Source organism: Bos indicus x Bos taurus, chromosome 23 (genome assembly GCF_003369695.1).
Source record: "Bos indicus x Bos taurus breed Angus x Brahman F1 hybrid chromosome 23, Bos_hybrid_MaternalHap_v2.0, whole genome shotgun sequence".
In the NCBI taxonomy this organism is placed as follows: Eukaryota; Metazoa; Chordata; class Mammalia; order Artiodactyla; family Bovidae; genus Bos; species Bos indicus x Bos taurus.
Window position 1 is genome coordinate 25,050,061 of NC_040098.1, and position 26,859 is coordinate 25,076,919.

A 26,859-nucleotide genomic window follows, 5' to 3' on the forward strand; every position below is an offset into this window, starting at 1 on the left:
GAAGTCTTTAGGTCAATTATGGCCAAATTATTCTGATGAGTGCTATATGATCTAAGCTTGCTATAAACACAGACATCCAGGAGAAAGAGAAAAACGTGTAAGAAAATGGCTCCCGGTGAGAGAGGAATTACTCAAGTAGATCTGATTCTAGTGCCTGCCAGAGTGATGTGTTGTGCTGGCAAATTCTGTCCTCATGAGGGCCCTAGGGAAGAGAAAAATTAATTGATTCTCTCCCAGAGCAGGTCCCATTTTCTCTTGGAATTTTGGAGGGGAAGAGTACCTGTCTATCTGAAAAGAAAAACCATCTGGCATCTTAGCAATAGATCCCTCGCCTGTTTTCTTCTTCATTCTATCCCCTGCTCACCTGGCCTCTGAGGATTGTACAGTAAGTCTCCCTTCATACAAACCTTCAAGCTGCAAACTTTCAAAGACGTGCAAGTGCATCTTGTTCCAGTAAGGAACCAGAGCCAGGGCCATCGGCGTCAGGTGTCACTGAAACTGCTCCTTGCCCTCCGTCTCCTCTTGCTGACCCTCCTTCAGCTCTACCGTCTCCCACCTCCTCCCCTCCTCCAGTCAGTAATTCTTCTTGCCTGCTCACTCGCCAGCCCCTGTGTGCCAGCTGTTGTACGGTACTACTGTACTTTTCAAGGTCCTATACTGCAAGTTTAAAAATGTTTTATTTGGGGGTCTGTTCGGTTTTTATGTATTGCGTGAAAAGTATTACAAACCCATTACAGTACACTACTATATAGCTGATTGTGTTAGTTGGGTACCTAGGTTAACTTTGCTGGACTTATGCACAAGTTACGCATTAATTATGGAACTGAATTCGCTTGTATGTAGGCAACTTACTATGCACACCCTGGGACTTCTCCCTCAGCCCACCTTTATCTAGGATGAGTCACCCTCTATCTGCATGTGGACAGAACAGAAAACAGCAACTACTTCTGTGTCTGTGAGTTCCATCCAGTCTTATCAACTCATGCCTGCTTTCCATCTCTGTGGGCCCTGGACCCACTTCCAGCACCATCTTCATGGGCCAGCTCTTGGGTTGATCCTCTCTTGGCATTTTCATCTTCACTTGCCCTGTTGGCCTCTACCACTTCTCACAACTCCTGTACCCTCCTGCTCTGCTTCTCCCTCCCTGTTCAATTCTTGCTCCCTAGAAATCACTTCTTTCACCCAGCCACAGAGAAGGCTTTTTTGTTAACTGGTTCTTGGGCAGCTAAAACTTGATTTGCAGGACCACACTCTTGTCTGGTTCCAGCCTCTCAGAGACAGCCACTGAGTCACCTCAGCCCTCATCACTCAGGATCTTTTCAAGACCTTCAAAGAAATAGGATATGAAAATCCTTCTAAGAGTCTCCTATTACTCCCAACATTCATTCTTTAAAGGGTGTAATTTTTTAAGAGCAAAAGAATTTGATCGAGATGTCGACAAATATATCTACATTAAACAGTCCTGAGAGTTAGCTCAATTATACCTTCTTAATTAACTCAGAGAACAATCACAATTGTTATTCTGACTCAGAGCAATGTTGGCTGCACTTGCGCAGCAGGTGTGTGATTCCTGGGCCCTGTGCAGATCTACAGAACCAGAGCCTCTGGCAGGGGACAGGGAACCTGGAAGCAAGCATTCCAGCTGTGTGCCCAGGAGGCACACTTAGAAAGCGCTTATGGAAGGGAGTTTACAACCTTTTTCGTACCCTACTCTCAAAACGCGATTTTTACTCAGAGGCAGGTGTTCTTAGCAAATGAGGAAAGGGACCCAGAATTTAAAAAAAAAAAAAAAAAAGATCCTTACATTCACAATTCTTACTTTTCATCATTTATACCAAAAACTTGAAGGTCAAAGTCTACTCCCAAAATATAAAGTAAATGTGATGATTTTAGTAGGATAAAAGTTTTAATAGTTATGGATGTTAATATATTTTAGAGAAAGCAAGTAGGTCACTAAACCCATGATTTTATGGATATTATTGCTTAAAAAGAGATGGACTTTAAAAATAAAACAGTGTGGAAGTCGACTTAAGAAAATTATCAAGGAAGTAATAGTACGGGAGGTAGGATGTGACAAAGTGCGAAGGTGGTACTCTAATGCTTAAAGTTTAAGAAGCATTGTTAATAAGTATAGGTTTTTCCTACAAATAGAAGAAAGAAGATTTGGTTTACAAGGGTAGGAACATAAGCTTGAATTAAAACAAAACAAAACACTAATATACTAGAAACAGCACTGAAACAGTCAGAAAATCCAAGTCACGATACTGGTTATACCACCTGTGACCTGCATGAACCAAAGCCAGCCACCAGCGTCACTGAGAATGAGCTCCTTAATCTTGAGTGATTCCTAGAAAAAGTATCTGATTCTGACTCCTGGGTTTTCCTTCCTTCCTTCTTTCTTTCCTTTTCTCCATTTCTTCCTTCTCCTTTTGGAGAAGTTGCTTGTAATTGGGAAGCAAAAATCACTTCTCACATCCACAGCTCCTGTTCCATTCTATTTTTGCCATAAAGGTTTGTCATGCAAGTCCCTGAAGTCAACTCTCTATATTACTGGTACAAAATCCTTGGGGGATCTTTGGGGAATGAGTTTTCTATAAGAATGTAAATTAATTTATTAACTAGAATGCCATAGATTGCCTCAGAGGGCCTCAACATGGGAATGGGTACAGAGTTTCAAAGGATTATGATTCTGCCCTGCTCACAGAATCCTCCCCAAGAGCTCTGGGGAGCCAGCTGAGTCTTCCCTCCTTAGATTCTGGCAAGATTCCTCCTAGAGGAGTTGCATGGGGTTTCCTAGACCCACTGAGAAACAGAAGGGTCCAGATAGCAGTCAGCTCCATCCCAGGACCTTAGTGCTTTGAGGAGAGAGAAACCTGGGCAGTTGGGAAAACACTCCTTATTTTCAGGATCTCTCAAATTAAAGCATCTTTTCTGAGACTTCAGTGTGATGTGACTTAAGTTCTCTGGAGTAATAGGAACAGACAATAAAGTCCATTTGCCTTTCTATCCACAGCCCTCTTGCCCTCATGGACAAGAGCCCCGGATTCTTGCCAAAGAGCCTGTCTTTATCCTGGTGAGTGGGACATTTGGAAATAAGCAGTGGCCAGCCTGGCTAGACGTGTCTGTTTTTCAGTCTGATGAGAAGAAGGTGGTACATGGGAGCCTCTGAGCCTAGCAGGCGGACTTTCTCAGCTGCCACCTCGCACAATATCCCAGCTCGGCTGCATCTCCCCTGCACGAGTGGGGGCTGTGTGAACTCAGGAGGGCGAGCGTGAATAGCTCGGCATCTGATATGAATTTATCACCGGCTGCTGGTTGGGCGGGGGATAGAGCAAGGGGAAGGGGCTGTGAGTGTTTAATGCACCCTGCCACAACCCAACAGTTTGCCCTAAAGAGCCTCGTCCCTGTATAAAAAGGACAGGGTCAAAAGTAAGTTGACCTCAGACAGAATGCACGATTATTAGAAGAGGACGGTGCGGGAACAGCTGCTGGGACCCCACTGGTTCTGCATCAGGCTTCCAAGAGTCAGAATATGAATAATCAACTCAGGATTGTTTTCTCCACCCCCTCCACCCCCACCACTTCCCCCCAACCTTGTCCTCCTGTTTGGGGCAAGTCCTATTCTATTTCTACAGGAAGAAGCATAGCCCTCCCTAGCAGCTGCAATAATTGTGTTCCTATTGTGATGAAGACCTCCTCCTGGCCACCCCCCTACAAGTGGCCATTGTCAGCGTGGAGTCAGTGATTACACGCTCCGCCTGATGCTTTGGGGGGCCCAGCTGCCTAAGAGCTGACACACGAGCGTGTGCGGAAGGCCAGGGAGGGGGCCGGTGGAGGTGGAGGCAAGAAGTGGTGCCGGGGGAGGGAATCCCACGTCTGTGAGATGGGACTCTGACATACCAGACCTTTTGCATAAGTCAAGCCCAGAACAAATGAGGCTTTATCAGGCCCCAGTGACAAGGGGTCTCCTCTGCCTTTGAAGTGGAGCAGAGCATGGGGCCTAGCAGCTTTTCCTCCTTTGGACCAAGCAAACATCCTTCTTTGATACGCTACATGCTCATTATCTCTGCCCCATTTAATGATTTTTGATTGAAGGGTGGCGGCTGGGATGCTGAGAAGATCGTTAGAGAGGCTCCAGTCCAGCCAAGCCCCGCAAGAAAGGCTTTCCTTGTGCCCAGGCCTAAATTCGGAATTTCTTAACAGTGTGCGCTTGTTCTTAGAGGCAGATAAGGGCTGAGCGTGAAATTCTTAATTAAGCAATAAATAGAGAGTGGGGTGTCAGCAGATGTACCCAGTAGCCATGGCAACGGGAATCACATGGGCGAGAGTGCTGAGACTAGATGTAGGCCTCGGGCCTGGGCCTGACTGACAGCTGAAGAATCCTACAAAGCTTGTACACCAGATTAATTAGCTGACTAATTATTTCATAGCGTTAATGTAACTAAAAAATAAAAATAGTTCACCATGAACTGAAACATTCCTGGAGAAAAAAAGAAAAAGAAAAACTGCAGGGACAGAGGCAGTGGGAATCTGACTGCATGCGTAAGGCAGAGATGGGAGTGCTGGTGAATCCAAGAGCAGAAACTGAAAAAGGGGTTCTCTGGATTTGACTCTGACTTTGAAAATATAAAGGAACTCTTGTTTTACAGTCAGACCTGTCCACAAGCATGGCGCAGAAGTGACAGTTCGTGACTGCCATTCATAACAGTTTATTCTAGCAAATATTGCCCCTCCGGGACCCTCACACAAACTATAGCACGCAAGGACTTCACTCGTGGTCTGTGTTTAAGCGGTTCATTGGGCAGAAATCTCAGGGGCATTAGAAAGGCAACCTGAACCAATCTCCTTAAGAGAGATGTTTTTAAATGAGCGAGGTTATCTTAGTCTGTGGGTAACAATTGCTTAAGTGGTATTAAGTTTCAATCAGGGGACCCATTTATCATCCATGTCATGTTATCATGAATCTGTTATCTTACAAAAGCTAGTCAAGGAAAATAGAATGAGACTCTTGCAGACAAGTTATGACAGGTACGCTGAGTTCAAGGCACCTGAGGTTGTTCATCTTCAGGGTGGGGGCGGAGGTGGGGGAAGAAAGAACCGTTTTAGAGAAATCATCTACTGAGAAAGTGTATAGTGAAGTAACAACACATGCTAATCACACTTGAAGAGGTTGGGTGTTTTGTACCACAATTCCAATAGATAAGTAAGCTTAACCTCATTGTATGGATGTAGCCACAGAGGAAGAGAACATTTATAATTCCATGCCCCAGGTAAAATAACCAGCCAGCCACTGATTAAAGCCCGAAGCCCCAAACTCTGGCCGTGAGCTTTCCAAAGAAGCTGCTTTCTGTAAAGACGTTTGCCGAACAAAGGCAAAACTTGCCTTGGTAAAGAAGAAAAAAGGAAGGGTCAAAGAATATTGTATGTGCGGGATTTTTTTCTTTGTCACTGGGGATCAGTGAGAAGCGTTCTCCCGGAAACCTGCCGGGCACCCCCCAGCCTGGCTGGTCAGGGGTCCACGATTATTGAGTGGGCAGCACACCCTAGTGGAGAGGCACAGACAGGAGCCAGAATGCCTGGGTTCCACCCTCTGCCAATCTCGCTGGGTTGGAAAGGAGTCAGGCATCTTAAATCATACACCAAGGAGCCAAATGGAGGAAATGAAGATAATTGGGATTTTTTTAAAACTTCCTCTCCGAGGAGGATGTGGTAGGGTTATGAAGAAACAATACAAAAGAAGGGCCACTTAGAAGTGGTCAAGGAATGAGTGAAGGCCAGCCAAACATCAGTGGAGCAGGATTCCGAACTGAAGGCCGGCGGGTAAAAGAGCAATGTCTCCCCGACGCCCACCCCCCAGAGTCTGACAGGAAGCTCAGTGGACCTGGAGGAGGTCAAGCAGCTCCCTTACAATAAAATGAACTTTCTGTACACACAACGCTATGAGTTTTTTTTTTTCTTTTTTTTTTAATTCCAGAAATATGTCTACTTTGACTGTGAAGTCTTCTCTTCTCTTCTTAGATTAAATGTACTTTATGTAAGTTACCCCGTCACAGACTTTTAAAGTCGCACAGCCCAAAAAACAATTAGGCGAAAGTAACAAGCTCATCAGGGCTTCCCTGGTGGTTCAGCTGGTAAAGAATCTGAGACCTGGGTTCCATCCCAGGGTTGGGAAGATCCCCTGGAGAAGGGAACAGCTACCCACTCCAGTATTCTGGCCTGGAGAATTCCATGGACTGTATCGTCCATAGGGTCGCAAAGAGTCGGACACGACTGAGTGACTTTCACAACAAGCTAATCAATATGTAACTGGAACTACTGCATTGAGCCTTTGTGAGGCGTCAGCTACAACTACGTCACTGCCATAGTGGGGTTGGTCTATGGAAAACATGGTCGCCTCCTCATCAACTTCACAGTGGTGGTGCACACTTTACACAGAGGGTATAAAAAGTCACAGCCCATCATACACAACCCAATATCGCTGCACGGGCCACCACCATGGGGGACCTGTTTGTGAACCTTGGTTCCTCCCGAACCCTCACGTCCTCACTGTGCCAGCCCGGGAATGGGAACAGGACTGGCTCTCGTCACCTATGTACTCCACGCACTCAAAGGCACAAATGACCAGGAAAGTCACGACCTGGAGTCCTGGAAATCCTCTCCAAGGAACAAGGGTCCCTAACTTTATTAAACATTCCATCAACCCCCTGTGACTTCCTGTTCCTTGACCAACTCACATTGTTCAAAAGTGGAGATACTAAAGGATTCTGATACAAAGACTCTTTAATTAATAAAAGCCATCTGCCTAATAAAAATGGTTTATATTCAAATATTCACCTATATCCTCTATATGTACATATAAATATACATATAAATACAGAGACACTTATACAGACATGCATTTAGAACATATGTATAAATACAGCACAATAGTATAACTTGCTATTAATTCAATAAATAATGCCATCAAAGAGGAAGAAAAATCTGTAACTGCATGACTTGATTTTTTTGTTCTGTATGCCACAAATGTTCCTTTATCATGCTTGCTTTTTTTGACTGTTCAAACTAGAGTGCAATTCATAAACAAAATCCCATCAATGAACAAGACAGGCTCCTCAGAAACATGTTAAGTGATAAAACAAGAGCAATTTGAAATTAAAATTTTGTTTCAAAATATACATGAAATGAATAGCCACAGTTAAAGTTAACAGCAACTATTTGCTCTTACTTAATGGTTGTATTTGACTTTAGTGGTAAAATGGTGTCAGGCATCTCTGTCCATCTTGAAGTTTTATAGTTTGAGGTTACATTTATAGATGGATCAAATCCAAAATAAAATCTGGATGGTACATTTCAGTGCAAATGAAATATACAGCAATCCACTTGGCAAACACTTTTAAGAACCCAGGAAACACCCTCCTCTCTTCTCTCATGCTATGAACATGTAAGAGTACCAGGGCCCAAGTGTGATCCGACTCAGCCGACCTATGGCTAGGCACGAGTGATGGAGACGCGGAACTTGGGACACCTACCAGCCCTCTAAGCCTTTAGGGCCAAGTCTGGCTCATGGCAGAGGCTGGGTCTTCCCATGCTTGACATGGTCCTGAATTAGACCAAGATCTATGAAGACTAATTTGTAACAAAATTGTCATTCTAGAGACTCATTTTTTCAGATTCTCCTTCCTACAGACCACTGAGCTAAGGTTAGCATAAGTAGACATCATGGCACTCAGAGTGATCAGTGAAACAATATGGAAAGGCAATAAGAGATGAGCTCCAGGAAGTCAAAAGAAATCTATGGCCCTGAGTCAAATACGGGGCTTCCGTGAAACACGCACAATAAGAAAGTAAGGAAATCCTGCCGGCCCCTGTTACTGAGCAGTCACAGTAGGGTTTCTGGTTCCACGAAACAAGGCCCCTGGATCCTGCACCCCGATGCTGCATCTGACACAGGATGAGGCAGCCCATCCCCCTGTCCTCAGCACTCTGTACATCTCATCTTCCTGTCCTCAGATTGCCTTCCAAAGCTTCTCACCTTCCACACTGACTACATTCTTCATCCTGCCTCTCTGTCACCTTGCACTCTTTGCTGTCCCCTGTCCCTGTGATGGCAGCCAGCCACCCTGTCTTTACATGTGCAGTTGACCTTTCTACAAATACAATGCTTAACATGAAGGAAAAATGTGAATAGCGATCACAGGTTATTAAGCACTCACTCTGGATCAGACACTGTTTTAAAGAATTTTACATCTTATCCTTTACTTAATTTCCTGTTCTTCATGTAGGCCCTTTTATTATTCCATTTTACAGAGGAGGAGACTGAGGCTTAGAAAGAATACCTGCTCAGTGTCTCATAGCTAGCAGGTGCTGAAGCTGGGATTTAAACACAGGCAGTCTGATTTCGGAGCACAATCACCTAATCACAGCACACAGGTGTCCCTTTCAGTTCTTCATCACTTCGCAGCACCAATGAAATTCCAAAAGGAAGAGTGGTTTCTGACTACATGCACTCCACATGCTCTCTCAATCATACTTACCCAGATAGGTGAGTTGTCGTTTCTGACTACATGCACTCCACATGCTCTCTCAATCATACTTACCCAGATAGGTGAGTTGTCTCAACTGACTGTCGAAGAACCAGTCACAGCCTTGGTCCTGGCCAGGCGATGGAAGAGATGAGAGGGACCGCCCCACATGACTCCCACACTTTATGAGGATGTCAGGGTAAACCCACACGTCTGTGTGCACCAGCAACAGGTAATTTCCAGGAGCAAAGTTGTCAAATGTTGCTGAGTACTTGAAGTGAGAGAAAAGTGCAAAAGTGCTCTTTTAGAAAGGAAAACTCTTGCCAATAAGGATGGAGTAGTTTAGAAACAGGACCATTCACACCGGGTACTTTTCTTGTGGGAAATGGGTTTACTTAAATTTACTGCACAATAATCTCATAACTAGAGCTACAAAAATCATACAATGTGAGGACTGAAAGCTGTAAGGTTCTTGTGTGTGTGTGTTAATCATTCAATCTTTGTGACCAACTCTTTGTTGGTCATGGACTATAGCCCACCAGGCTCCTCTGTCCAAGGAATTCTCCAGGCAAGTTACTGGAGTGGGTTGCCATTCCTTTCTCCAGTGGATCTCCTAACCCAGGTATTGACCCTAGGTCTCCTGCACTGCAGGCAGATTCTTTACCATCTTAAAAACTCCGTGGACAGAGAAGCCTGGTGAGCTACAGTCCATGGGGTCGCAAACAGTCAGACATGACTGAGTGACTTCACTTTCACTTTCTTTACCATCTAAGCCATCAGAGAAGCCCTCTTCTTGTTTAACAATCTAGAGGAGAAAACCAAAGTTCAGATGAGCGAAGTAATTTGTCTCAGGTTAACCAGTGGGAAGAGACAGAGCCACGTCTAGAATGCCCACCCAGTTTTCCCCAAGATTCAAATAGCAGGCATTGGCAGGAGTGCCATTCATTTATAACAGTAACGGCTAACATGGCTGAGCATTCGCCAGGTGCTCAGGTATCATTCATATCCAGGTATTCAATCCTTAAAGGCCCTGGGAACTGTTACTAGTGCTGTCCCCATTTTATAGAGGAGGACACTTGAGGCAGGTGGAGGTTCAGTAAATTTTCCCACATCATGAAGTAGGCGAGTGCTGATCTGGGACAGAAACCCAGGTGTCCACCTCCAGAGTCACCATTCTACTGCCTTCACCTCTCCAGAATGTTCTCATGAGAACCTCAAGGGAAGGAGAGAGAGGTGGGCACCCTTCCTGAGAGCCCTGGTGAAGGTATCATAAAGATTCTACTTTGAAATATTGAGGGCAGGAGGAGAAGGGGGCAACAGAGGGTGAGATAGTTGAATGGCATTATTGACTCAATGCACATGAGTTTGAGCAAACTCCGGAAGATATTGAAGGACAGGGAAGCCTGGTGTGCTGCATTCGAAGGGGTCACAAAGAGTTGGACTTGACTGAGCGACTGAACAACAAATGGCACGCCTGCCTCCAGCTCCCTAAGAACTACTCTCATGACCATTAGGAAGAATGTGTGTGTGATGAGACTGAAAGAAAGAAATGTGCTTAAAAGGAAGAAAAGGGAAGCTTAAGGGAATCCAAGGGGCTATTTGGAAAATGCACCCATTTTCCACATGGTTATTCCTACCATCCCTCCCCTAACCATCTGACTCCTTCAACCTAACAACGGAAAGGACAGACCTTCATTGCAAGTTACTCTTTGACCACAAGGTGGCAGTGTGTAATGTAAAAATGCCTTGGGAAGATATTTCCTTTTGGCTATGAAACACTTCCCTGGGGTAGGTTGGTTCTTAACCTGTAACATAGGACTGCATATCTATAGGATGCTTAGAAGCTATTTGTCAGTGTATTAATAAAGCTAAATTTTCAGGCAGAATCATGCTGTGTTCAAAGTGAGGTTTAAATAGATTCTACAAGTTTCAAGTTTAAAATAAAAAAAACAATCATATCTCAAATTCAGGTTACATTCATCTGGCAAAAATTCTGCTGCAGTTTGCTTGATCAGCACCAGAAGAGGCTAATACCTGCAGACTATTATGTCACAGAAGGCAAGTTGGGAACCCCTGGGGAAAGGAATCTACCAGCGAGTGGATGTCAGGGTTACCTGCAGAGCGCTGCTAGTCCAAGGGCTCTCGAATCGCAGGGAGTAGGTCTCTTGATCCAAGAGCAGGGCCATCCAGCCATAAGGGTTAGACAGAGTGTCATGCACATAACTGACAGTGGTTGTCTTGTTTCTGCTGTCCGTTATGGTTAAATCTTGAGAAACTTTCAAGGCACTGGCTCTAGGGAGATTTAAAAGAAAAAAGTGGGTGGTAAGTTTTTGTCCATCCTGGATCTAAGGCACTCCTCTCCATCAGCTGTAAGCCATCTCCCATTTTCTCCATTATGTCTCCCCAGTGCTTATGGAGGTTTTAGAAGTCACACCATGGGTCAAAATGCCCAGTGGGAGAGTGCTGTTGGATCATGTGTGCTCCACTCAGATCTGCAGTGGCCTGTAACACTCAGATCTTAGGCCACTAATCAATGCCACTCTAATGAGTTCATACAGGCCAGGACTAGATACGATTATTTTAACAGAGAAATGTCCATGGTCAGAATATTGCCATGGCCCAGGTTTATCAGCAGCAGAACACACACTATATAGTTATTAGTTATCTCTCTGGGGAGTAGTGGCTGACGCCCAGAGCCTGATGTGCCTGGACTCACAGAGTCCACCTCCAACTGCCCAGCAGCAATGGCCTCAGTAGCTTCCCCAGAACAAAGAGGACCCTGAGACCTCTCTCATGGCCTTACATGATCACTCAGTGCCAGAGGGATTTGCAGTTTTGCTTGTTAACAAAGACCGCGACATCCTGAAGTTAGAGACATTTCCTCTTTTCTGTATCCTGCCCCCTGGCATCGGACTCTGCACAAGATGGGTACCCAAACCATATTTGTTATACGAGCAAAAGCTTCCTTGGTGATTCAGTGGTAAAGAATCTGCCTGCAATGTAGAAGATGCGGGTTCAAACCCTGGGTTGGGAAGATTCCCTGGAGGAGGAAATGGTAACCCACTCCCATATTCTTGCCTGGGAAATCTCACGGACCGAGGAGTCTGGAGGGCTACAGTCCATGGGGTTGCAGAGTCAGACACAACTTAGCGACTAAACAATAAACAACAACAATACGAACAAAAACTGCATGGAGGAGCTCTCCCCAAAGCAGTTGGTGCCAACTTCCCAATTTACAGAAAAGTTTTCTAGAAGAATGGTATCTCACCATGAGGAAAATAGAGACAGAGGATGGCAAACGTACTATGTGAGCGTCACAGGTAGAAACAAAGTTTTGGGTTTCTACACCTTATTCCCCATCAGTTCAGTTCAGTTCAGTTCAGTCACTCAGTCATGTTCGACTGTTTGCGACCCCGTGAATTGCAGCACACCAGGCCTCCCTGTCCATCACCAACTCCCAGAGTTCACTCAAACTCACATCCATCGAGTCAGTGATGCCATCCAGCCATCTCATCCTCTGTCGTCCCCTTCTCCTCCTGCCCCCAATCCCTCCCAGCATCAGTCTTTTCCAATGAGTCAACTCTCCTAGAAAGTGATTTTTTAAGTCTTTACCAGATCATAAATACATTTTTTCCACCTGCTTAGACCCTAAAAGAAAGTCAAAGTGACAGAAAAATTAAAGCAAAAGTTAAAAAAAACACAACACACACATAATATGACTGTCCTTCCCCTTTGGTTTAGTTTTCATGAGAATCTTCAACTGTGGCATGTTGCTGCAGGCAGATAATTAAATTCTTACAGTAGAAGGAAATGAAATGACGGAGGATGTTGGGTTTTCAACGTGAGGGGTGGCGTGAGCAAATCAAAAGTCAATTTACAGTTGAGTGGCACAGTATAAAGAGGAGACTGGTTTTCGTGTTAAACATTTGGGGACCATTGTTAACTGTGTGTAAATTGGAAGTCTATATCTGCATGAACTAAGTGTATGAATTCTGGGGACTCACTTACCCTCTGTAAGCTTTCATTTCTCTTTTTTCAAATGGAGACAACAGTATGTATCTCCTGTAGCAGCTGTGAAACAACGTGATAATCGATGTATTCAATAACCATCTCAAGCCCAGTAAGTCTGCCTATAGCTCATGGAAGAAAGAACTTCAGATGTACCTGGTTTGCCACTCTGTCTAGTTATTTTATTGTCTCAAGGTTTATCCAGAATATTTGGTCATTTAAAAACACGCTCACATCCTCTCATGAGCTTTAGCCCTGGTGATATAGTATTTGATATATATTTCTTGTAAGACTTCCCTGGTGGTTCAGATGGTAAAGCATCTGCCTACAATATGAGAGACCCAGGTTTGATCCCTGAGTCGGGAAGAAACCCTGGAGAAGGAAATGGCAACCCACTCCAGTACTCCTGCCTAGAAAATCCCACGGACGGAGGAGCCTGGTAAACTATAGTCCGTGGGGTCGCAGAATCGGACACAAGTGAACGACTTCACTTTCTTTTCTTTCATTCTTTCTTGTAAGAAAATGTGTTTGTTTCATCTGTTAATAGATAAAAAGGGATAAAGAATACTCAGGGCATTTGGAATAAATGAACTACCGTTTCCCAGATGTCTCTACACAGCATTCACTGAACCTTTAGAAATCTTGGGGTGGGGAATTCCCTGGTGGTCCAGTGGTTAAGACTGTGCTTCCACTGCAGAGGATGCAAGCTTGATCTCTGATGGGGGAACTAAGATCCTGTATGTGGTGTGGTCAAAAGAAAAAAAAAATCTTGAAATGGAGGGGCTTCTTCCTCTCTTTGGGTTTGGGGTATGAAGGACCTTTTTTTCCCTCATGTATACCAAGATTTAAATTAGGACTAATGGAAATCTGGGCTCATATTCCTACTCAGAGTGGATATGGGGATCATTTGTTCTAACATCCAACCCATTATGGGAATTTCCTCCAGATTTTATCTTGTTATTTCTTCCAGTTATGGGGAGTTCACATCCTCAAATTCCTTCTCCATTTATGAAATTTATTCCTAAATTTTCATTTCAGACAAGTTGGAGAAGGCTTAATTTTCTTCCTTGTATTGTCTGGCCATCCCCCCTCAATCATTACGAAGACATGAGTCCCAGCATCCCAGGATATCATCCAGCACAATTTGGCCCAACTAATATATTTAATAAATGAAGACAGGCTTCTGGGAAATAAATATAAAACAAATGTGATAAGAAGAGATAAGTTGAAATCCCAAAGAGGCAAATGAGGTGGCCACCATGGGTACCAAGGTCAATATATCAGGTGGAATTTCCCCAAAGTCCAGAAAATAATTCCGAGCATCTCAGGTTCTGAAAGTGCAGCCCTTCAGCTTTCACAGAGACACTGGCTCTGGAAAATGAATCACAAGACAAAATTCCAAGAAATACTCACTGATAAATCAGAATTTCCATTTTAAAATCTGCAATGAGAAATAAAACTGTCTTTCACATGGTGAGTGCTCAACAAATGTTTGTTGAATCAATAAATGAGTGTTAAGTAGATTAGAACACTTTGGCTGCTGGCTGTTTAGTGATGTTTTGTCCCAGGGAAGTCTACCCAGAAAACAACAAGAGTGTCAGAATACTTCTTGTAAATGTATTAATCAAAAGAGATAAGCATTTGATGATAAGTTATCAGTTCTTGATACAGTCAACCTCATTATCAATAAGATATTTGCCAAGAAGACTTGAACATTTATCTTTAGTGGTCAGAAAGAACACTCTTTCTGACTCTTTCATTCTTCTTTGCTTTCTGCCATAAGGGTAGTGTCATCTGAAAATCTGAGGTTATTGATATTTCTCCCAGCAATCTTGATTCCAGCTTGTGCTTCATCCAGCCTGGCATTTCACATGATGTACTCTGCATATAAGTTAAATAAGCAGGGTGACAATTTACAACTTTGATGTATTCCTTTCCCAATTTGGAACCAGTCTGTTTTTCCATGTCCAGTTCTAACTGTTGTTTCTTGACCTGCATACAGATTTCTCAGGAGGCAGGTGAGGTGGTCTGGTAGTTCTATCTCCTTAAGAATTTTCCACAGTTTGTCATGATCCACACAGTCAAAGGCTTTGGCATAGTCAATAAAGCAGAAGTAGATGTTTTTCTTGAACTCTCTTGCTTTCTCAATGATCCAATGGATGTTGGCAATTTGATCTCTGGTTCCCCTGCATTTTCTCAATCCAGCTTGAACACCTGGAATTTCACAGTTCACATACTGTTGAAGCCTCACTTGGAGAATTTTGAGCATTACTTTGCTAGCGTGTGAGATAAGTGCGATTGTGCAGTAGTTTGAACATTCTTTGGCATTGTCTTTCTTTGGGAGAGTTGGACTATAAAGAAAGCTGAGCACCGAAGAATTGATGCTTTTGAACTCTGGTGTTGGAGAAGACTCTTGAGAGTCCCCTGGACTGAAAGGAGATCCAACCAGTCCATCCTAAAGGAAATCAGTCCTGAATAGTCATTGGAAGGACTGATGCTGAAGCTGAAACTCCAATACTTTGGCCACCTGATGCGAGGAACTGACTTATTGGAGAAGACCCTGATGCTGGGAAAGATTGAAGGCAGGAAGAGAAGGGGATGACAGAGGATTAGATGGTTGGATGGCATCAACTGCCTTGATGGACATGAGTTTGAGCAAGCTGCAAGAGTTATGATGGACAGGGAAGCCCAGCACGCTGCAGTCCACGGGGTAGCAAAGAGTCGGACATGACTGACCGACTGAACTGAACTGAGTGGTCAGAAAACCTCCTCTGCACACATGTAAGCAACTGCACTAACAATGGGCCTGGCTTAGGAAAATGCGAAGATTTCCTTATGAACTTAGATTTCTTCTATCCAAGTGGAGTGTTCTCAGTTAAACTATTTTTAGATTAGAGTCCTGGTTTTATTTTTAACTATAGAACAAAAGAATTCTATTTGTCTGTGCTTGTGATGTTATTGACCCCTGGTGACTTGTAATTGTGAAGAAGTATAATCCCTGTGGCGGATTCATTTTGATATTTGGCAAAACTAATACAATTATGTAAAGTTTAAAAATAAAATAAAATTAGAAAAAAAAAAAAGAAACACACACACACACATAAAAAAGAATTCTATTTGTTCAAATGCATCCATCTGTTCCCATTTAATTCATCTGGTCTATATTTTGTCACTTTCTTCGCCTTACCAACCCTTATTTTGTCATTCTTCTCTTAAGACATCATGTTTATGTCCAGAAATACTTCATTCCAGCAGTGAGGCCTCAGGAATCCCCCTGGTCACTTTGATGAGACTTAATTATTTCTTAATTTTCTATCAGTATGACATTTACAAATCAGTTTTAGGATCTAATTTATCCAGATTCCATTACTACAGATCGTAGTAGCAATTACTGAAGGAGTCATTTTCAGGCCATACTCCCCAGTTTCTAAAGACCCTTATACACATGACCCTATTTTCAAATACTAACATCAATTCAGTTCTACTTATCTTTAGGACTTCTGTAGTTTCTTTTTGATCCCCTTCTTCCAACCAGTATCCAAACTGATGCTAACTCCTTGATCAACTGGAGAACCAACCATAGCACACTGTGATCCTAAATCATTCTTTCCTCCTCCTTCTTCATACACTGCTTGGATTCTACCAAGCTGCCCCATCTATCTCAGCAGAGGTTCATACGGGACACAATTTCACAGGCATTTGTGGACAGCATGAGCTTTCTTTAGAGCGATACAAGTAGAGAAGGAGGTTATCAAATACTCCTTTGTCACAGTTGGTAGTGGAAAGGGTCTCATGCGCATTCTGAAAACCAAACCCGAATGGCAAAGACCAGTCTTCGAGGAGGCAAGACGCCTTGTGTTGACTGTCACCCTGAGGGCCAAAAATTCGTAGTCAAATCAGCTCCCGTCCTTCTAGGCCAAATGCCAGCGGTGCCAGTGGTGGGCTCTTCTGAAAAGCACCCAAAGAACATTCAGAATAGAAGAATACCATGAAGAGAATTTACCAACCATAATTACGACAATTTTCTCTTGCCCTAAATAGCCACTAATTTCCCCGTGCCCTAAATAGCCACCAATCTCCCTCTCTTTACTGTTAATGAAGCAAAGGAGCACACTGAAGTATTTCTAATTTGGAGGAGCCAAGGGAGTCTGCATGGGCCATTAGCAGCAGAGAGCTTCATTACTAGGGGAAGAAGTCTCTCCCTGAACTTCGTGTGGTTTTATGTGCAAGAAATCAGGAGGCAACCAGTCCATTTGAAATGTTAACCCTTACCTTGGTGTCAACAACAGCTCCTGGATACAATCAAAAAGACAAGAAAACTACAAGCTTTTCCTTTTCTATGAGGGAGCATATATTTTTTTTTTAAATCACCAAGGCTGTTTTTAATTCAGGGACATCTTCCTTTAGAAATATAACAGTTTATCACTTGATAAATATCAAGTTTATCACTTGATAAACTCCCCAACCAAAGTCCCAAGTCACAATACTCATTGCATCAACAGTTCTGTAATTTAGTGCCCAGATACTATGTGGAACTGTTGAGTGTATACTGCCCACAGAGGATTTGTTAGGTAATCAACAACACCAATGAGAACAAATATTAACTCCCCGGTTTGTGTTTGCCATTGGCTTACACTTAATCTCTGTGTATTAAGACAAACACTTCACTGAGCTCTAAATGCCCTCTCTTTGGAACAATTGTGAAGTAAACCCTTTATAATTTTGCATCTCCTAAGCCAACACATCATAATAACTAGCCCCAAATGGTGCTGTCGGCATCGCCTGGATATTCATGCTTGCTGATGTTACTCTCATCTTTTACTGCACAAAGAAGACAAAATCAAAATGTTGAGCACAGCCAACAGATTTTTGTGGCTTTATTTTTCTCTGCTACTGCTAAATCACTTCAATCGTGTCCGACTCTGTGTGACCCCATAGACGGCAGCCCAACAGGCAGCCCACCAGCCCACCATGCGACCCTTTCCACTACTCTCCGTCCCTGGGACTCTCCAAGCATGAACACTGGAGTGGGTTGCCATTTCCTCCTCCAATGCATGAAAGTGAAAAGTGAAAGTGAAGTCGTTCAGTCGTGTCCGACTCTTTGCGACCCCATGGACTGCAGCCTACCAGGCTCTTCTGTCCATGGGATTTTCCAGGTAATAGTACTGGAGTGGGGTGCCATTGCCTTCTCCTATTATTTTTCTCTAGCATCTTTAAAATACACTGGACTCCTAAGAAGTTCTTGTCAGAGGCTCTCCACGTCTTTTGTTTTGAAGAGTCTTATTTTTGCATAAGTAGCCCATCTTACACAGATTGCTAACTAACTGTGCTATCCCCTTGCTTTTGTGGCTTATAAATAAACTGCCTCTCCCCACTGGTAAATAACAATAACAAACACATTTTTAACAAAAAGAAAAAAAGAAGCCTTTGTCAGAAGATGACTATTCTATCTACCTATCTGCCATCACCCAGTACTATCTGATGTGTATCAATAAGAAGTTTTCTGTATACACTCTTATTGACGGAGAAACAAATATTTCTCCTTCTGAGTAAGAAACCTAAAAAGAGAAAAGAAATCAACCCTCAGTCTTTGCCCCAAACTTGTAACAATCCTTAAATTCACATAAAAAATAGAACAAGTACAGGGATGCAAGCCATGCGATTTAATAATCTTGCATTTCTAGGGACCCATTCTACACTGTTAGGGTGGCTCAGATGGTAAAGAATTTGCCTGCACTGCAGGAGACCCGGGTTTGATCCCTTGGTTGGGAAGATCCCCTGGAGAAGGGAATGGCTACCCACTCCAGTATTCTTGCTGGAGAATTCCATGGACAGAGGAGCCTGGCAGGTTACATTCCATAGGGTCACAAAGAGTCAGACAGGACTGAACAACTCACACTTTCACTTTCACTTCACCCACACACTGTTAGTGGGAATGTAAGCTGGTGCAGCTACTGTGTAAAACAGCTCGGAGGTTCCTTAGAAAACTAACAACAGAATTATCATATGATCCAGCAATCCCACTGCTGGGCATATGTCTGGACAAAACTATAATTCAAAAAGATACATGCACCCCTCTGTTCATAGCAGCACTGTTCACAATAGCCAAGACACGGAAGCAAACTGAATGTCCATTGACAGATGAGTGGATAAAAATGATTTTTATGGCCAGTGGAATATTACTTGGCCATAAAAAGGAATGAAATAATACCATTTGCAGCAACATGGATACAGCTAGAGACTATCATAGTAAGTAAACTAAGAAAGAGGAAGAAAAATACTGTATGATATCACTTAAATGTGGAATCTAAAATATGGCTCAAATGAAGGAAATGGCAACCCACTCCAGTGTTCTTGCCTGGAGAATCCCAGGGACGGGGGAGCCTGGTGGGCTGCTGTCTATGGGGTCGCACAGAGTCGGACACGACTGAAGTGACTTAGCATAGCATAGCATAAAACAGAAATAGATTCATAGATGTAGAGATCAGACGTGTGGTTGCCAAGGGAGTAGAAGGAAAACAGATGGACTGAAAGCGTGAAGTTGGTAGATGTAAGCTATTACATTTAAAACGGATAAACAACAAGGTCCTAATGTAGAGCACAGGGAAGTATATTCACTATCCCGTGGTAAACCACAATGGAAAAGAATGTTTACAAAAAACATATATATGTATATAACTGAGTCACCTTGCTATACAGCAGAGACTGGCCCGATATTGTAAATCAACTACGCTTCAACGAAAAAATAATAATCCTTGCATTTCTGGTAGGTATATCCTGACATCATGGGTCCTCCATGATGGAGGATTCAAAGTCATTCTCCATGACTTTGCTGATGTATATTTCTGTTTATCTCTTCTCAGAGTCAGCTAAAGCAATAATGATTAAGTCCCCAAATCAGCCTAGCATCTCCTCAGACATAGTATTTACAGTTTTTGCAACATACTTGACAAAAATTCTTGCCTGTTACACCTTCATCCTTGAAGAGAAGCAGTAGCTATCTATACTCTATCTACCCATACTTTAGATTCTATTGCATCTCTAGCTTAATCTGTGGGATGAAGTTGGTATGGCTACCTCAGAACATGAGAATACTACCCTTAGAGCTACACAACTGCAAGGTAGACAACTACTTGTCAGGAATATTGAAAAACAATTCCATGCAGGCAGGTAGTTACAAAGCCCACCCTCCCTTTTATCCCTATGCACACTTGGTACGGTAGGACTGACCGACACCTGCCCACAAGTTCATCACCAGCCCTTCTTCCCAACTCCATGTTCAGTGACATCATGATGTTAGCCTTAGCCCAGTCATGTGAGAGTATTTCCACCAAGGAATTAGGCAAACGCTACAAATCAGGCTTTTTATTCTAGTCGTAAAACAGGTACCAGCACACCCCTGGGCCCCTTTATTATTCATGAAATTTAATAACCGTGGAGTATTATTGATGCTATTCCTTGGTTTGGGCTCCATTTTTAGGTTTAGCTCTTCTTCTATTTTACTTCTGTAACCTCTGCTGCCTAGAGAGGATAAAACTTCTTGGAATTTCCCTGTCTCACATGTTTTTTATTTTTTTGAGAACTGAAAAGATACCATTAGTGATGCTATGCCTATTTATCCCTAGGAAGAGAGTTAGGCGATTGTTAGAGGAAAAGCTAGGCCACAATTTCCATTTGAACTCTTCTTTACTTTTACATTCAAGAGGCAGGGGGTGCCTCGTACTCTGAATACTGACACATTAAGAGCAGTTCCATAGGTAAACACTGAATGTAAGCTCTACAGGAGAGGATATTAAGCAAGATCTAAGAATCAAGGTGATCAACAACAACATTCACCTTTTCTAGGAGAAATAGGAAGGAAGAAACAGAAAGCATTGGGGGCATGAGTGAATCAAAAACTGTGTCCGGAAAGACTCCAGATTCCACGACTTTCTGGGAGGTTTCTGGATCAGTGCGATGTCTCGTGACTATTGGAAAGTGTTCCCTGTCTTTCAAGAATTGGATTAAGTTTCATTTGAACAAACTTAATTCCCTTGCCAGGCATTTGTTTCTCAGAAACATAATTATCTATATTTTATTCTATTAGTAGTAACTTTATATGTTGTTTTATCAATCATAAATGTAGAGGCTTTCGAAAGACAACATTTACTGAGCACTTACTTCGTGCCCGACAACGACCCCGTGAGTGAAGTAACATTTTGCTCTTTTTACTGTCTTGAGAACTGAAGCAGAAAGAGGTGAAGTAACTTGTCCAGGAACATACCTAGGAAGTGGCTGAGGGAGGGTGGTTTATGATTTATACCCACAAATGATTCTTAATTACTTCTTTATTCTTCAGCCTTTGAAAAATAATTTCAAACATATGCATATAGCCAGACTTTCTTTTATGTACTTCCTATTAAAACTCAGAACGACTGGTTGGCCAACCTACAACATCTTGTAAACTCTTTTAATTTCCCCCACATTCGGTTCAGTACGTAATTGGAAGACAGATCAAGGCTTGATTTACTGATATTTGAATAAATCTGTATCAACTGAAAGAGCTGTAGAGTGCTCTAAACCAAAAAAACAAATAATTCCCAGATGGTAATTGTGAAAGTTGGTTCTCATTCTCCCCATCACAATTCTGTGCATCTATACCACCAGGAAAAGAAAATGCTTGCAAATGTATGCAAACTGCTATTTCAGTAGGGGTGGGGTAGGGGCGGGGTTGAGAAGAAATCAGCTGTTAAAATAAATTGTCTGATCAACTGACAGCCCCAGGCAAGCAAAAGCCCAGAAGACATTATGAAAGGATATTCTTAAGTATTTGATGTTTCTAGGAATTTTAGAAATAACGACAGGATAGTATTTTAATCCTGGATCTTCTAAAGAAAAGTTAAGTGCTGTGGACTCCTCATAAATAGGTCCTAAGAGAGAAATGGACAATAAGAACATGAGAGGAAGATTTGGGGGAGTCCACAATTTCTTAAATGACATTTATGTATTCAATACTAATTTTATTGAGTCACTTTATGTTCAACGTGGTATTGGGTACCATAATAGAAACAAACAAATCCTACTATCCTTGTCCTACTTACCATGAATGAGAAGGGAGGGGTGATTTACAAGCTATGTAGGAGTGTGAGTATTGATTAGAGAAAGTACAGACAGCCAGTACACAGCAGGGATACAATGCTGTGCAGAAAGCTCGGGGAAGCTCACCAGAGTAAACTACCTTCATGCTGAGTTCATGGAAGCTGAACCTTTTGGATCAAAAAACACAAAGAAGTTGAGTGTGGCTGAAGCTTAAAATTTAGGGAAAGGAGGGCAGAGCATTGAGAAAGGATCCTAGAAGTATAGCACAAAAAGGAGTAGGTCATGAAGTGCCCTTGAGACGTTAAAAATGGTAGGCTTTCACTGGGAGGCACTGGGAAGGCCCTGATGAAGCCTCAGCAAGGGAACGTGTGGATGGCAGGACCAGATCTGATCTACAAAGACTCACAAGTTTAAGGACAGGATCCCAGCAAGGTGGCAAGCTAAGTGGCCGCTGCAGTTAAACAGGTGGCATCTGAGTGTCAATTTGGACTAGAGAAGTTGGGAAGGACAGAAGTAGTAAAACTCAAAAGGGATTTTTTTTTAGGAGATGAAATGGACTGGACATGGTAGGTGATTTCTGTGAGCAGATGAGTCAAGGATAACTCCCATTTCTGGTTCAGGTAATTGCATCGTTTGTCTGAACACCCAGAGATTCTTAACACCCAATAGGTCCATGGAATAAAGACCTTAAGTTTGGTTTTGACAGGTTGTGTTTGAGATGGCTGCTGAATACTCTAACAGAAATATTGAAAGCACTACCACTTAATGGAAATACAATGCAAGCCATAAATGCAAGCCACAGATAGAACCTTAAATTTTATCATAGCCATATTAAAAAATGTAAAAGAAACAAATAAAATTAATTTAATAATATATTTAACCCAATATATTCAAAATCTTATCATTTCAAGATGATCAATATAAACAAATCATTGAGCTATTTTACATCCTTTTTTTCATACAAAGTCTTAGAGACAAGATGCATAATTTGCACTTCCAGCACATCTCCATTTGGATGAGCCACATTTCACGTGTTCAGTGGCCACCTGTGGTAAGTGACTACAATACTGGACAGGGCAGATCCTAAGGGCAGTTGGATAAATGGGTCTGGACTTCCGTAAAGCACCATCAGTGAATGTTAACTGAAGCTATGGAACAGTCCAGATCATTTGGGAAGAGAATAACTTGAAAGCTTCTTGAAGAATCTTAAGGAACACTAGCATTGAAGGGTCAGGAAGAAAAGCTTACAAAGGAGGTCTAGAAGGAGCACACAGTACCCTACTGGTGACACGATCCTTGTCCCAGGTAAGCATCTCTACACAGAAGAAATTTAGGATCAATGAATCCAGGGACTATGTGAGCCATTTTGCCATGATGAGGCCTCTGGAGCAAACGGTGCTGACATTTTTCTGAAATGAGGTCCTGACTTCTACTGGTAGAGCTACCACTTCCTGGTCTTATCAGGAAGGATGGGGTTGAGAGAAAGAGATTGGTAGAAACAGAAGTCAGGAAAGAAATGCTATCCTGAACACCAGTGGCCCCTTAAGAAAGCACATTTTAGAACTTATAGTGAGAGAGAACTCACCCAGACTAAAATGTCATTATTTTTAACAAAACAGAACTTCGACTCTGCCTCGTAGAGGGTAGGAAACTTTTCTTCACCAAAATATTAATTATTATTGCCAACTTTAAACATTTCTATGCCTTGGTCAACACAACTGTGAGGATGAAGTCAGAGGAAGCTACGAAACCAGAAGTGCCCATCACTCTTGGAAAAGGTAGTGAGGGAAGAAGGTTGTCAATGTCAAACACAGAACCTATAGTGAACATGGGCCAGGAGGAGCCTCCGAGGAAGAGCTCACGCCCCAAGTACTCAGTTGTTAGTTAGGGGGCAGGGGTGCCCCGTTTAGGCAGCTGTGCAGACCTCACGCCCTACCCTCTAGGCACCTGGGCTGAGGAGGCAGGAAGGGGCTAAATGTTGAAAGGAAAGAGGGCAGGGACCATGCGCCACATCAGATCCCCATCAGCAAGCAACCCCAAAAGATGGGGACTGTGAGAGCTTTGCAAATCAACTCTTAGGGTGCACGCTCCAGGGAAAACAGCACAGCAAATTAGTCCTTTCTCCATGAAATGCCACAAAGTTTGTATCTACGTGGAATTCAAATTGCTCATTAGCTCTGACATGTTCCTAATGAGGTTATAATGCTCTGGGACAGAGATCAAGTCACTGAACACAAATAACTGGGGATAGAATCTGGAAAGATCAAGTTAGAAAGATCTTAAGGCAGTGCTTCTAAAACTTGAGTATAAATTCCCCAGGGGTCCTGACTCAGAACGTCTAGGCTGAGTTTGAGATTCTCTGCATCTAGTCCCAGGTCCCACTGATGCACTCTGACTAGCAAGGCCTTAGAGATCATCTAATCTAACCATCTCACCCCAGAGATGAGGACACAGGGCTAAGAGACTCAGAACTGGGAGTGTGCTGAGCCTCCCTTGGGCTTGGAGTCATTGAGCATTTGTCCACAGATTTGTGAATCAATCTGAAAATGTTTAAACAGAAGCCTAGGGAGTAGGGTGACCAACCATCTTGGTTTTCTCAAGACTGAAGGGGTTTCTGGGACATGAGATTTTTTATTTTAAAACCAAGAAAATTCCAAACAAACCAAGGCAAGTGTTTCACCCTAGTAGGGATCTTCTGAATCTACTCAGAACACAGTATCAGGATTATTCTCCTTTAGACCTTGTCAGTCCTTGAGTGCTGGGATCATGACTTGCTGCCAAAGCAAGCACCTAGGTGTCCTGCCCTGAAGACCTCCAAGAACAGATGCTCAGAAGGATTACAACTGCAGAGGCTTCTAATGCCACACCGCTAAATGCCACCTTCAGAGACAGTCTCTCAGTAGGTTTTCAAGACATAGAAAAGGAATATCAAGAACCCAGAGAAATCGGTGTTATACAAGCACATAATGTTCTTTTTAACAATACAAATCTATTTTTTCATTAAAAAAAATGCATATAAGAAATAAATGGTTCACTTTTGTAAACCTCAAAATGCCATTAAAAACATCTTTGTTAAAATCACAAAAATAATAAAAATCAGGATGCATCCCTAAGAATGAAAGGCATGCTCTGCATAATCAAAATGATTAGAAATGAAAACATATTGCTCCATACTGTTATTACTCACTGGAATTGGGTCCATTAACGTTAGATAGAATAATAAACAGCTTGAAAAGCAAAAGTGGAATGTTTTCAGACAATTCCATGCTAGCAGGGTATCACTAAGGTGTCTAAAGCAGAATGTCAAGATACGGATGGCATATGCATTCAGAATGCAGACTTAGTACAAACCTGACCATACTGACTCCCTCTCTGTGGAGTTTACCTGTTTAAATAAGATGCCAGCATGATCTGGCTGAAGCACCTGACTTAATATTCATGAAGTTAGGACATTTAAAACAAAGGAGAGAAAGGAATGTGGCTAATTATATACAATGCATTTGAAATAGGTAAATGGTAGAACCCTAGTCACTCAGCAATCATTACCTGGAAATTAAAGGGGGCAGAAGCAATCCTATTATGCATTATAAACAGCCAAGCTCCTGACTTAATAGTAGGCCAAGTAGCATAAACAAGGAGTTCTTGCTCCAATATTAAATAGGATATGTATTGTACAAATCCAATAGTTCACAAAATTAACAAGGAAAATGAACTGGTGTGAAGCAACTTCACAAGTAATAGGGAGCATCAGCAATGCTTCCCTGGAGCATAGCAAACACTTAAAAAGAGCTCAGGGAGAGGAGGTGCATATAAATGAGAATGGACAATATTGGAATTTATTAATACTCCTCTTAATTTAAATACATTTCAATTTTTTGTTGGTTGCAAGTCTTTTTGAGAGGAAATGATTAACTCAAAATGCCAATAAGTGGTCAAGGGCTATGAGATGTGGTCCACTGTTATTGAAAATAAGCTGTCATTTAAATCAGCCTAAAACTACTATAAACTTATGATCTGACAGCTGTCAAAATTATCCCATATCACTTCTGTAGAACTAAATACACCAAACAGAATCTGCAAAACAATTTCTCTTCTACAAATATCAACAACCTGAATGATATATACGTGTCCATTGACAAGCCAAAATGTAGAGTTAATTCAACTTACAAACCAATAGACATCCGATGAAAGAGAACATTTTCCTCACAGACACTGCCATGGACAAGCTGGCTGAAGCTAGCTTTGACCACACAAGTAGCTGGAAGTGTTTCCATAGAAGCAAGAATGTGACTTCTATTTTTTCCAGACAGAGACCCATCCAAGTCTTCCAAAATGGCTGCATGAGGAGATGGAAATGCTACCAAGTTCGGAGAGTTCATAAACTTCAACTGGTTGGTCTTCACAGTAAACCCACCTGTAAGTTGGGAGAAAGACTGTGACACAGAGGCACAAAAGAATGTGATCACAAATGGCAACTGAAGTCACTGAGTTATTCTCAGTATTTTAAAATTGCATATTTATACAGTTTAACAATTTGCTGACTTATTTGTCCAAGAAAAAATATATATCCTGAGTTGACTATGTGTCAGGCTCTGTGCTATGTGCTGCAGACAGAGTGAAATGAGAGTAGTAGGGGCATTGTCCTCATGCAGCCTGTATTCTCAGGCAGTGATTCCCAGCCAGGGGTGGTTTGCCCTGCAGGGGACATTTGGTACCATCTGCAAGCATTTTTGGCTGTCACAACTGAGTGGACAGCAGGGCATCTGGTGGGAAGAGGCAAGGATGCTACCCCGCATTCTACAAGGCACAGGGGAGCCCCCACAACAAACAATTATCCAGTCCCAAATGCCAAGGGTGAGAAATGGCGGTCTACTGGGAGTGACACCGAACATTACTAATTACCAAATGCTAAAGGTCCTGAGGGCTGGTCTTTCCATCTCTCTGCTCTAGTTCTTCTAAGGCAAATCTAACCCCACTTCTTATGAGATTTATACTTTAAACATTTGCCCTCAAAAGCCATATTCAATCAATCACATGGACAAATAGTAGCACATTTGATAGGTATCAGCTCTCGGGCTACATGTCTTAGCAGGGTTTCCCCCGCACCCGCTTCATATGATTCACTGGTTCTGCTATTAGTCAGTTGCCCAGGAAGAAACAATGGCAGTGGTCTTCTAATACTCACCCCACCCTGTCATTAAAATTTAAAAACTCAGGACACATCTCTTAGATATATGCTACCATATTGCTA

The 26,859-nt window shown here is 42.5% G+C and overlaps 1 protein-coding gene across 1 annotated transcript in view; it reads right to left on the bottom strand.

Annotated features, from left to right (window-relative positions):
- PKHD1 (PKHD1, fibrocystin/polyductin) overlaps positions 1 to 26,859 on the bottom strand; it is a 443,492-nt gene that overhangs the window by 203,702 nt on the left and 212,931 nt on the right. The window contains 3 exon segments of the mRNA XM_027525460.1: positions 8,598 to 8,793; positions 10,637 to 10,814; positions 25,776 to 26,022. Of these exon segments, the coding sequence (XP_027381261.1) occupies positions 8,598 to 8,793; positions 10,637 to 10,814; positions 25,776 to 26,022 (621 nt within the window).